The sequence below is a fragment of the Dipodomys merriami genome, unplaced genomic scaffold, assembly GCF_024711535.1.
Source record: "Dipodomys merriami isolate MVZ:Mamm:240054 unplaced genomic scaffold, mDipMer1.0.p SCAF_146, whole genome shotgun sequence".
Classification (NCBI taxonomy): Eukaryota; Metazoa; Chordata; class Mammalia; order Rodentia; family Heteromyidae; genus Dipodomys; species Dipodomys merriami.
In genome coordinates, this window is record NW_027202782.1 from 779081 (window position 1) to 791149 (window position 12069).

The 12069-nt window shown below is 51.3% G+C and overlaps 1 protein-coding gene and 1 long non-coding RNA gene across 2 annotated transcripts; one reads left to right on the top strand and one right to left on the bottom strand.

Annotated features, from left to right (window-relative positions):
* Positions 1-248: 248 nt before the first annotated feature.
* Positions 249-5246, top strand: LOC138826626 (uncharacterized). Its single transcript, XR_011371782.1, has 3 exons — positions 249-329; positions 1148-1218; positions 5163-5246. It is a non-coding gene; the product is annotated as an uncharacterized lncRNA (long non-coding RNA).
* Positions 5247-5274: 28 nt separating this feature from the next.
* Positions 5275-6836, bottom strand: C1ql2 (complement C1q like 2). Its single transcript, XM_070021844.1, has 2 exons — positions 6153-6836; positions 5275-5564 (listed from the first exon to the last, which is right to left on the bottom strand). Exons 1-2 carry the CDS (start codon positions 6834-6836, stop codon positions 5385-5387), a joined length of 864 nt encoding a protein of 287 aa, XP_069877945.1. The 3' UTR covers positions 5275-5384.
* Between the last annotated feature and the right edge of the window lie 5233 nt (positions 6837-12069).

The following is a 12069-nucleotide window of genomic DNA, read 5'->3' on the forward strand; positions in this document are numbered from 1 at the left end:
CAGGGCATTCCAGCACAGCCTGGACACCCACAGATACACGGTTCTGACCCATCAGAAGGGGTTAACAGATTTTAAAAGGTATTACTGCAGGGTTGGCTGTGACATAGTAAATATCGATGCGAGATGGCAGACACTGGTTACACTCTTTGGTGTACATGGGCAATTTGGGCAATTCCTTGAAATGACCATGGTGACTTTCATTTAAATTATTTTCGTATCATTTATTGCCTTGTCTCCTAGGATCCACTATCCTCTGAGGAAGGGAATTAGAATGTGTGGCAGCAACTGGCAACTGGAGCATTTCTTGGGATGCCTCACTTCTAGCCCAGGTTTGTCTTCTCTGATACTCAAGTGACATCAAGAGAGACCCATCCTGTCCAACTCTGCCCTGCCCTGCTAAGCCTTGCCTAGCTTGATTCAGTGCCCACACAGAGTCCCCAAAAATCAGGAGTGAGACAAAGCACTGGAGCATTTTGTTTTTTGTGTGTTAGCTTTGTTTTTGAGACAGAGTCTGCCTATGGAGTCCAGGTTGGCCTCAAACTTATGATCTTCTGGCCTCAGTCTCCCAAGGGCTTGGTCTTACAAGCATGTTTCTGGTTGAAACTTTAATTTTGTCTGTAAGATTAGAAGGGGGAAGGAAAAGTAGGGGACTTTGGATAGAGACATTGTTGGTAGAAATGAACAAGTCCAACTGGAGCCCTTAGAGTTGGCAATCTAAAGTTCACAGGACCATCAACACTAGCCCCAAAGCAAGATAGTCAGCCACATTCCTCAGTAAAAGTGTTTGTGTCTTGGGCACTCAGGAGTGGCCTGGCAAAGATACAGAGCTGGCTCTACTCACCTGACTCTTCTTACATCTCAGTAATCAGGAGGCTGAGGCAGGAGAATCACAAGTTTGAGACAAGCCTGGGCTACAAAGGAAGACCTTGTCTCTGAAAACAGAAAAGGGAAAGATAGGCAGAGATATGAAGTTTTCTAACATCTAAAATATGAATTGAAACTATGTGCTCTGAAAATGAAAGTGTGCAGGTTTACCTAGGACTCATAAAAGAATTATTTTCATGACTAAGACTCTGAGAAAATCGCAAGTTGAACAATAAATACAAATTAATTCTATTTTCTTCTTATTTCTGTCTTGGATGGCCAGAGGGAAGTAGATACTGATTTGATGTGCTGATCTTTGCATGGATATAAACACAAAAAGACAGACCAACAAAAGTATGTATCAATTATCCATATGTCAAATACATAACGTATATATGGTGTAAATGCTGAAAAAAATGTCTAAACAATCAGATGGCATGACCAGGGAAGTCTGGAGCAGCCTGTCTATGCAATGTGACCTTTTGTGGTATCATCACAGCCCATTGTAGGGAAGGACCCACAGTTTTTACTTGGATGCCCAAGACAGCCATCTGCTCATACACAGGACAGTAATAGAGCAGAAGTCATAACCACAATCAGAATTTCTGCACTCAGGCACTCCTGAAATATATTAGTCACATTGATGCCGATTAAGAGTAAGACCAGGCACTCCCACCAATCAGAAACTGCCAATACCTGGTTCAGGTAGCACACCTCCAGGATGTCCCACCCCCTCAACACCAAGAGAGGAAAAGAAGCTGTCATGGAAGAAAGTGATGAGAGGGACATTACTATTGCAGATGATCAGACCGCACAGGTGGAGCACTTGAACTTGGTGACTTGAGGACCCAGTAGGCCAAAACTGACTCCAAGGCCAGTGTCTTCAGGCACTGTTCTCAGGAAGGAGAGCTTGAGTCCCGGGGTTTCAATGACCAGGATGAAGAAGCAGAGCCATCTGCAGAGCTATTGCTTCTGAGATACGTCATCTGACCCTTCCTGCATCACAGGAGGGGATGTGTGCCCTCTCCATTCCCATTGCTTTCCTCTTACAGACCTAGGGATTCTGGGAAGTGCATGTATCCCATCTGTGCATCCAGGCAGGACAGTAACCTGGATCAAGTCCCAGGTGAATCTCTTAAAACCTTTGTGAACTTAGGCAAATCATGAATCTCCCTGAGCTCTGATATCCTCAGCTCCCAAGCAGACAGATGTGTCTTTTCTACATGCTGAAAAATGTCAGCAAGATACTCCTAACCCAGAACCACAATTAAGAAAGATAACCCCAAAGCAGTTAGGATATTAAAGCAATATTGTGTGTGTGTGTGTGTGTGTGTGTGTGTGTGTGAGTGTGTGTGTGTGCCTTGAACTCAGAGCATGGGTGCTGTCCCTGAACTATTTTGCTCAAGGCTAGTGCTCTACTACTCGAGCCACATCATCACTCCCAGGTTCTTTGCTGGCTAATTGGGGATAAAATTCTCCTGGACACCCTCCCCTGTCCACCTAATCCCCCCCCCAATGCTCCCCCCACACACACAGCCCTCCCCTGCAGCCCAGTCTGGCTTCGAACTGCAATTCTCAGATTCCAGTCTCCTGATTAGATTAGATTACATTAGCTTATATTACAGGTGTGAGCCACTGGAGCCCAGCAAATACTTCATAGTTACAAGAGTAAGGGTCTGGGCTGGAGGATTTCTTGTATGCCGCACTTGTCACTAGACTGGCAGCTCTATAACCTGGCAGTGATGAGGGACCTGGTCTCCCTTCCTTGGCCTGTCCCCTTCTCAGGGAATCTTCCAGATAACCCTGATGGACTGTTGATCTCGGTGAGTTGTTTGGGTCTTGCCTGGGCCCTAGAGAGTGTGCAAACCTGGATGCACACTGCTTGGGAGCTGGCCAGTTCCTGCAGACCACACCTCCCTCCCGCCTTGTGCCTCATCAATCCATCATCCTCTTAGCAGCTGACACCTCTGGCAGCGCCTCTTGGCAGCCCGGGCATTAGAATTGCAAGAAGCCCGGCTGCACTGGGGAATACAGATGGAGGAATCTCAGATTCAAATTTGTCTAAGTATTGTGAACAGCCAGGCCCTGGCAAGGCGTCTCCATTGCCCTTCCACCAAAGGGGAGTGGCAGGGGGGTTTTGTTAGAAGTACAAATTGCTTCTTAATGCAGAGGATAAAGCTGGGCTCCGGCACCTCCTTAGAAATTCCTCCTGCTCCTAGGAAAAGCCACCGCTGCATGTCAATTTTAATTTTTGAAATTTAAACTGAGGGCTTTGTGTCTAAGCTCCATCTCATCGGAGGAAGGGGAGGAATAAGTCAAAAAGGATTAGGGGCCCCGCTGGGGATTGCAGATCCATAGCAATTAGACTTCATTTGGGTCTCAGACATCGGGTTTTAATCGCATTTCTGGATGACACAATCAACAAGATATCAGAAACTGATATGCATGCAACTGTAGCGGTGCTGACTGTGTTCTCCCCAGTTCTTGGGTGCAGGTGGGCTCAGCTGGGTTTGGGCCCTACAATCAATGAGGTAGAGCAGGGTAGGGAATTGCGGGGGGGGTCTGTTTGGATCTGGAACTGGAGAGTGGTCATTTGTAGATAGCTAGTTTTCCCTAGCTGTCTTTATGCACTTTATCCGTGGACTCAAAAACTGGCATAATCATTGCTTATATTCAAGTGGATGACTATAAAAGATTATTCAAATAAAATAAGAGCGGAAAGAATAGTGACAGCACAGGACTCAAGGCAGGGGGTGTAATTGTTTTTTAAATGGGAATCACAGCTTTCAGCATCCTACAGAAACTAAAGTCTAGTCCAATGCAGTTTGGGAGTGGACGTGCAGCCAGAAATACTCTCATGCCCCACACACCAGCATGGATCTATGAATACATGTGTAACATGGAGCATATAGGGAGATCTATAGGACAATAGCCACACTGAAGTTGTGTGTGTGTGTTACACAGATATGCACCCCTCCATCATAACCTCTGTGCACACATCTCTTTCTAACAACCAGTCAAAATGAACTCAGTAAGGCTAAGTGTTGTGGTGCAAGCTTGCTATTCCAGTATTTAGGAAACAAGAGAATGGGAGAAATTCAGGCCAGCCTGAGCTACCTAGCAAGACCCTCTCTCAAAAACAAAATGAAGCTGCAAAGGCAGTAGCAGGTTGCTAACGAGCTGTTTGGTAGACAATTTACCATTTGCTGGAACTCGGTGTTCCATAAACAAAAACAAAAAAGCAAAAAGCAAAAAATGTGAAACCACATGGGGTATTTTCCTACCTTGTGAGTGTAGAACGCTAAAGGGGAGAGAGACAGAACCAGTCAGAACCAGCAGTCCCCCACCCCACTGTGAATCTAGAAAGGAACATGTCAGAAAAGGGCTATCACTCCCAGAGAGGCACCACAAGGTTTTGAGTAAATCCACGGAGCTGGAAGACCCACAGACTTGCCTCAGTTTACCAGCTCTTTGGGGGAGATGCGGACCTTCCTGAGGTAATACTAAGTGGACATGGACTGAATAGGTTGTATCCCCTTCCCCCCATAGCTCTCCTGTGAGGCATCTACAGAGCCTGTTCAGAACCCAAGAGCTCACAGGACTTACTGGCAGAGAGGCCCTCCCTTCTGGCCCCCTCTCCCAAGTCCAGGAGTAAAAATGCATCCAGATTGCTGGAGACAGACTCATCTCTGCCTTTCTCTAACCTGCCCCTTTCTCTCTAGGACCTCTGGTTGGGAAACCTCCAGCCAAAGGTGACTTGCTGCTCTTCTTCTCCCCACACCTTTTCACAGGTGGCAGGGCATGGCAGTGGCTGCAGAGCAGGACAGAAATGGGGCTATTGGGAGTCTGTTTCAGTTACATGTAGCAAGGTGGACATGTGCAGACCCAGTAGGGGCATGCTGACAAAGACCACAGGAACCCATAGTCTAAAAACATAATTTAATGCATTTCAATGAGTATGAATCAGGAAGGAGTGCCGTGTGTATGTGGAAAGGTGGATTTTTCTATTTTCTGGAATTCTGCTGGGAATGAGCTGTTGGCTGATGGACAGGAAAATCTGCACAAGTATTCCGGGTCACAAAAAGGGAAGCCCCAGGGAGCTGTGCTCTTGTGGGCCTGTCTCCCTGGTGGGGCCTGGAGCCCTTGGGCCTGGGGCACTGGGAGAAGGAGGAGGGTCTGGGAGAGGGCAGACTCCCTCGCCGCCGTCTGTCCAATCCGATCACACTGCAAAGTCTCTGCGCCTCCAGGGCTCGGGTTCATGCTCAGCTCATACTTGGACATCCCCTCTCCCTTCCCAGGTTCGGCACAGGAATCAGGGGCGCAGTTTACAGCTCGGTGAGTCACAGACACACTGAGGCCAGGAGCGGGGCAAGGAGGACAGCAGGGATGTGTCTTTTCCATCAAAAAGATCAGGAAGTGTCATGAAGCTGAAGAGTGGCCCTCACCAAAGAGCCGCGCGCTCCCGCGGGAACCTGGCAGCTTGAAGCCACCCAGCGTGTGCGCGCACGCCCTCAGCGCCCCTAATCCGGGTACAGAAGAAAGCCCGAAAACGTGCTGTACTTGTTGTTATTGCCACCGTGCGCCTTCCCGCCGTCCAGCTTCACGTACACCTCGTCCCCCGAATCCAGGTGCAACACCACGCTGTTACTGGCGTAGTCGTAGTTCTGGTCTGCGTCTTGAGCGATGGCGCTGGCTCGGACCTAGGGGCGAACCGGGGGAGTGAATGAGCCAAGACCCTTCCCTGAGGCCTGAGCGGGCCTCTAAGTGGTGCGGAGGAGTTGGGGAAGGGGGACGGGTACTGGCCCTCCATCTGTCTGCAACTTCTAGCCCACACTCCCTCCCCAGCTCCCTGATCTCTCCAACTTAGCCACTTCCTTCCCCTCTCCGCAGCCAGGATGAGGGCTGGAAGGACCCTGACCCAGAGTGGAAGGGTGGGAAGCCGGGGTCAAGGTCAAGAGGAAAGGCGGCTGGAGGGCAAGGGGCGACTCAAGCACAACCGAGCAGCTTCTAAAGAACACTGAGGTTTCCGAGGAGCTCGTGCGATTCCATGCGGGAACGCAAATTACCCGGAGCGCACAGTTTGGGTAGCGGGGGTCCCTGGGCGCCAGAGACCCAACCTCCCCTCCGGAGGCGCTACTTTCCGGTTAGCGCGGCCGGAGCGCATTGGGAAGCCAGGGCTGTGGCACGGAGGCGCACTTGGGAGCTCGTTCCCTGGCGGTTCTCAGGACGGGAAAGGACCTGCTGACCGGCTGAGAGGATGGGACCCGGCAGGGGTGGGGATCACTGACCTGTCCGTTCTTGCAGAGATCTGCCCACATGCTGGTGCCGTCGCCGCCGCGCATGAGGATGTGGTAGGTGAAGAAGTAGATTCCTCGCACCTGGCAGCTGAACTTGCCCGTGGTGGGGTCGTAGTGATTACCCAGATTGGTGACCACGTCGTCGAACTTGAGCACCTCGTAGCCTTCGTGAGGGCTCTTGAGTCCGACGTAGAAAGCGATCTTGGGGCCACTGAAGGCGGCGCTCAGCGCGCTGGTCACTTCGCCCTCGGGATCGCCGCCGCCCCCGGCTCCGCCGCCCACCACTCCGACGCCACCGGCCGCGCTCGTTGTCAGCTGCAGCCCGGGCAGCCCTGGCCTTCCCGAGTCGCCCTTCTCCCCTGGAGGGCCTCTGGGCCCAGGCGGACCAGGTTCTCCAGGGGGACCCCGGGGCCCTGGTTTGCCAGGTCGCCCTGGGTCGCCCTTGGGTCCCTGGATAAAGGGGGGCGGAGGGTTGGCGCTGAGGTCCTGCATGACTTCCAGGGCAGCGGTGCTGGGTCCGGGCGGCGGCGCCTTGGCGCCCGCGGGGCCCCCTCCGGGCGCGGCGCTGTACGGGTCGCAGATCATGCGGCAGGTGCCCATCATCTCGTAGTGCGCCGCACCGGGGGGCGCCGCCTGCAGCAGCAGGGGCACCGCGATGAGCAGCCCGAGCGCCATGGCCAGGAGTACGCCGACGGCCGCCAGGCAGGCGCGCCGCCGCCGCTGCCACAGCCGGGAGGCGACCGCCACCAGCTCCTCCTTGCCGCCCGGGGAGGTAATGGTGGGGCGGCGCGGGTGGCCCCGCTCCCCGCGCTCAGGAGCCAACTCCGCGGGTCCTGACCGCGTCCCCGACGTGGCGACCCCTTATCCCCGCCACCCAACGACTTCAGCAAGAGGCGTCCCGGCCCGGGCTCCGGTGCCCACCGCGCTGAGACTGCTCTGGAGAGCCACGGGGCCCCACACGCATGGCGGAGGGGGCGCACGGAGCGAGGGCGCGCAGCGGTAATCACGGAGGGCTGGGTCCGCAGGTGGCGTCCGGTGGCCACCCCCCTCCGCGCCGCCTCCTGCGGGGTTGGGCTCGGCGGGGTCCGGCGGGGCTGGGCTCGCGGCGAGGCGCCCGGGCTCCTCGGCGCCGCGCCTCTGCTCTGCTCTCCCGCGGCTGGCAGCTCCCGCGCGGAGGGGGGACCCAGCTACCCTGACGTAAGGAGTCCGGGGCTGAGCGGCGGCGGAGGCGGCGAGGCCGCGCGCGCTGCCATCACTCGGGAGACGGCGCCCTCATGTCATCAGCCTCCCGTCCTCCTATCGGGGCGCCGTCCTCCGCAGAGGCGGCAAAAGCCTGTGCCTCCTGGTGGCGCCGCGGAGCCACAAGTGGGCGCAGCCCCCCAGCCAGGGCGCCACGGACACACCCCTGCTGGCCACACGCGCCTCCCACCCACGAATCCAACGCGCAAAACACCCTCGCGTGCATTCGCAGGGCGCACACAGGCACCCGCAACGGGTCCCGAACGAACGCGCGGAGAATCCGGGTACCGGATGGTCCTTTCGCGGTCCCCTAAGCCATCTTCCTGTCTAAACAGAACCAGCCTCACCCCTGTTAAGTCCTGTACAGGCTGGAGCCTCGGGCTCCACAGGGTACAACCTTCCGACCATCTCCCGAGTTTCTTCAGAACTGATCACAGCTCACTCCTGGACGCGCTCTCGTAGACTGCAGGCTGCAAATTGCTAACAGATGTCAGCAGAAAACTCCTTCCACCAAGTCTTGGAAGGACTCCTCGAAAAAGCCCCCAGCCCTCCCTCCCAGCACAGGGATCAAGCTCAGTCGGACCTTTTTCTGCCGCCAGAAAATAGCTGGGGAGAGGGGAACGGTGAACAAATGCTAACACTGTATTCAATACACACCATGGCTGGGTGCCCCTAGTTACTGTAATACTAGTTACTCAGGTGGCTGAGATCTGAGAACCATGGTTCAAAGCCAGCCCAGGCAGCAGAGTCTGTGAGACTCTTATCTCCAATTAACCACCAAAAAGCCAGAAGTGAAGCTGTGACTCCACTGATAGAGCACTAACCTTGTGCATAAATAAATAAATAAAATAGCTGGGTTTGTCCTCTATGTAAAATTTATTTGAACTGAGGGTGAGGGAAGGGATGACAGTGTCCAAAAAGAAATATACTCATTACCTGATGTATGTAACTGTAACCCTCTGTACATCACTTCTATAATAACAATTTTTTTAAAAAAAAAATGAAACTCATTTGGAAACACAAGTGTTTGACACCAACATTTGGGGTGATCTGGGGCACTCAGCTTCCCCTGGGAGCTGCCAGGCAGATGCATGGTCACTCCCTGGGGGTCACCCTAGTTCCTTTCAACTTCAGCAGGCTTAGTCATGGAAAGCAAAACAAAGCAAGACAAAAATACTCCATTCGGATCCCAAGTCTTAAATAAATTGTAGCTCCAGATTAAAGCTGAATTGTCTATCGCTAATGCTGCAGACAAAGATAGAAGAAAGGAGAAAACCCTGTGTTGGAAAGACCTCCAAGTCAGAAATGGCCCTTTCCATGTAGGAGGCTCAGTGTTCTTGCCCTAGAATGGGGGAGAAAAAGTGTGGTGTTGGGGAGAGCAGAGAGAAATGAAAAACCCAGCTCTGGCTCTGCCCCTCCAAAACACCCAGGTAGCTTTCTTGAGACCTTCGTTTGTCAGGCTTTATGCTCTTTGTCATTCTGATCATTTCTGTACCCCATTCATGGTTACCCCAAACTCTTCCTTCACTTAATGGACCCTCCTTATTATCCTTGGGGAGGAGAAACCCAGCTTCACCTGAAGCCAGTTTTACCCAGGAGCCAAGACAAAAAAAAAAACAAACCCTCATGTTTCTTGGCAACTTACCATATAGCAGGCTCTGCTCATGCACTCTTTTGTTCTTTCTGAAAATTGTAAATTAATTGATGATCATTCTCCCAACCTATCAAAGTTGAAAAACAAATCTTTGACAGTTTGAGGTGTTTGCCCAGTGTCATCCACCCATGGGACAAAAGTGGAATCTTCCTCCCTTCAGACCTAGGACTCGCAGAACACAGTGTGGCTCCTGGCCACAGATTTCACTAGTTTGCTTCCTCCCTTCCCCGCCTCAGGCCATCTCTACAACAGGCAACTCCAGGAACCCTACTCTCTGGTTCCAATCCTGGCTCTGTAACTTCCTGTGAGCCCTTGAGCAAATTGCTTCACCTCTCTGAGCCTCAGGCTCCATGTGTATAGAATGAGAATGAGAAAAATACCTTCCTCAAAGTTAGTATCAGATTAAATGAGCTAATGTAAAGCCTTAGAACAATGATTGTTATTATTAACTACTGATGCTTTGTACCTCCATCATGTTGTTTAATGATGTAACATGAAACAAGCAGGCAGTAAGTAGGATGCTCATGGTGGTTTAAGATTAAAAAGCCAAAAACTGGACACAGTGGCTTATGCATGGCATCCTAGATACTCAGAAGGCTAAAATCCAGAGGATGGTGGTTTGAGGCCAATCCAGGCAAACAGTTCAAGAGATTCTATCTCACAGAAAAGGCAGGCTGCCCTCGCTACTGCAGACCATCATTTTGCCCTTGTGGGAGCTGGGATTTAAAAAACAAACAAAGAAGGGCAGATGCTAGAAGCCTCCCTAGCAAAGCAGCCATTCCAGGCCTCAGTACTTCCCCTGGAGCCCCTTTGGCTTTCAGGGAAAACTACTTCCTCCAAGGCCAGCCATCCACCAGGTGGCAGGTCTGGCAGATGAGCAGGCTGGGCAGGTGTGCACTGCCCAGCAAGCTGGGAGGCCCTACCCCACCCCTCTCAACCTTGAGGGAGTGGCCCTGGAGTATGTGACACCCTCCTCATCCCCCCTGGCTTCTGCTTCTCCTGAATGGTCTGTCATTGGTGACCATCTTCTCATCAATATTAATTACAAACCTCATCAGCATATCATCTTCCATTTAGCCCATATTCTTGTATTTCAAGGCTCACTCGAGACTCACATCTGTTCTATATTGCCTTGATTACCAGGCAGCGTTCTTTCTATCAATGGTCCTTAATAGCCTACTATGTGTCAGCCAATCATCTTCGCCCTCTCCTCCTCATGAATCCTATGGTTTCAGATGACCCCTGCCAGCAACAAGCCCCCTCTTATTCTCACACACATCAGTGTCTTTAATCTGGATACCTGTCTCCCCACTCCAGATATCCTTCAAGTCCTACCCAGTGTCACCTCCTTATCTGAAGCCCCCCCCATTTCTCCCTAAGAGCTCTCAAAATGTACCCCTGTCATCAGATATCAGCCAACACAACACCTGTTTACTTTTTTGCCTCCCCACTAGGCTCTGAACACCAATAGGGCAAGAATCAAATCATTCATTCATTCATGCATTGTGTCATTAAGTTTTTTTATTTGTAATTGGCCCTACTATATGTCAGACATTGAGCTAGTCACAATGTGCATAGTACAATCATAGTCCTTTCCATCCCAGCTGTTCTACAAGAGTCCCTGGACGCCCCCAACCCCTCCACCACCACCTCTTTCTACCTGGCATAAAGCTGAATGCCAGTGACTCTAGACTATAATCTTAGCTACATAGGGCACTGATATATAAGAATCATGGTTCAAAGCCAGCCTGGACAGACAAATCCAAGAGACTCTTATCTTCAGTTAACTAGCAAAAAGCTAGAGTGGAGGTATGGCTAAAGTGGTAGAACACCCACCTTGAGCAATAAAGCTAAGCATAAGCTCCAATACCAGCAGTAAAGAAGCACATATCTTGCATTCGTGACTGGGTGAAGAGACAGAAGGGATAGTCTTCTGCAGTAGATGGTAGATGGGACTGTGAGCTCTGTTTGTGTTTGGTTCATGTTAACTAAGAGATGCAGAGAAACATCTACATGAAAACATCATGTAGCCAATGGACCCGAGTCTGGAGCCTTGTGAGGTGATAACACAGAGATAGACATGGGAGGCTTTCCATGATGCAGATGATGTTTGTGATCTTGAGAATGGAGAGTGAGGGATGGGTGGAGAGAGAGAAAAAGAGAAAAAGGAAAAGAAAGAGAAAGAGAGAACAGGATGAACAGTCCTCCCACATACACTGCCCCAGCCATGGAGAAGACAGACAGGGAGGAGAGAAGTCTGCAACAGAGCTTGAGAAGGTGGAGCTAAGGAGAAGAAAGAAAGAAGGCAGGGGGGAAAGGATGGAAGGAGAGAGAAAGGGAAGGAGAAAGGGAGGGAAGGATAGAGGAGAAGGAGAAAAGAAGGGAAGAAAGAGGAGAAATGGAACAAAGAAAAGAGAAAGGGAGGGAGGGAGAAAGGAGGAGGAAAGAAGAAAGGATAGATAGATGAGCTGAAGAAGAGAAGGAAGGAAGAGAAGGAAGAAGGAAGGGAGAGAGGAAGGAAAAATAGGAGGGAGAGATGAGAAGGGGAAGGGAGAAAGGGAGGGAGAAAGTAGAAGGAAGAAAGGAGATAACAGGGAGGAAGAGATGAGAGGGAAGAAGGGAAAGGATGAAGAGAAGAAAGAAGGAAGGAGGAGAGGAGAGAGAGGAAGGAAAGGGAGAGGAAGAAAGGCAAGAAGGAGAGGGAGCATGAGAGAAAAGAGGAAGAAGAAGGAAGAGAAGGTGGAAGGGAGGGAGGGATGAGAGAGAAGAAGAGAAGGAGTAAGGGAAGGAGGGAGGAGAGGGAAAAGAGGGAGTAAGGGAAGGAGGGAGGAGATGTAGGAAGTGAGGAGGAGAAAAGGAGGGAAGGAGGAGTGGGAAGGGAATGACAGAAGGGGAACATTTCAAGAGGACGTTGAAAATTGACAAATCATTAAGGAAGAGGACACAAAGGAATACACTGGGCGTGGAAGATAGATATGCCTGGGAAGTGCATGGCAGCAATTATGTGTGTCTACC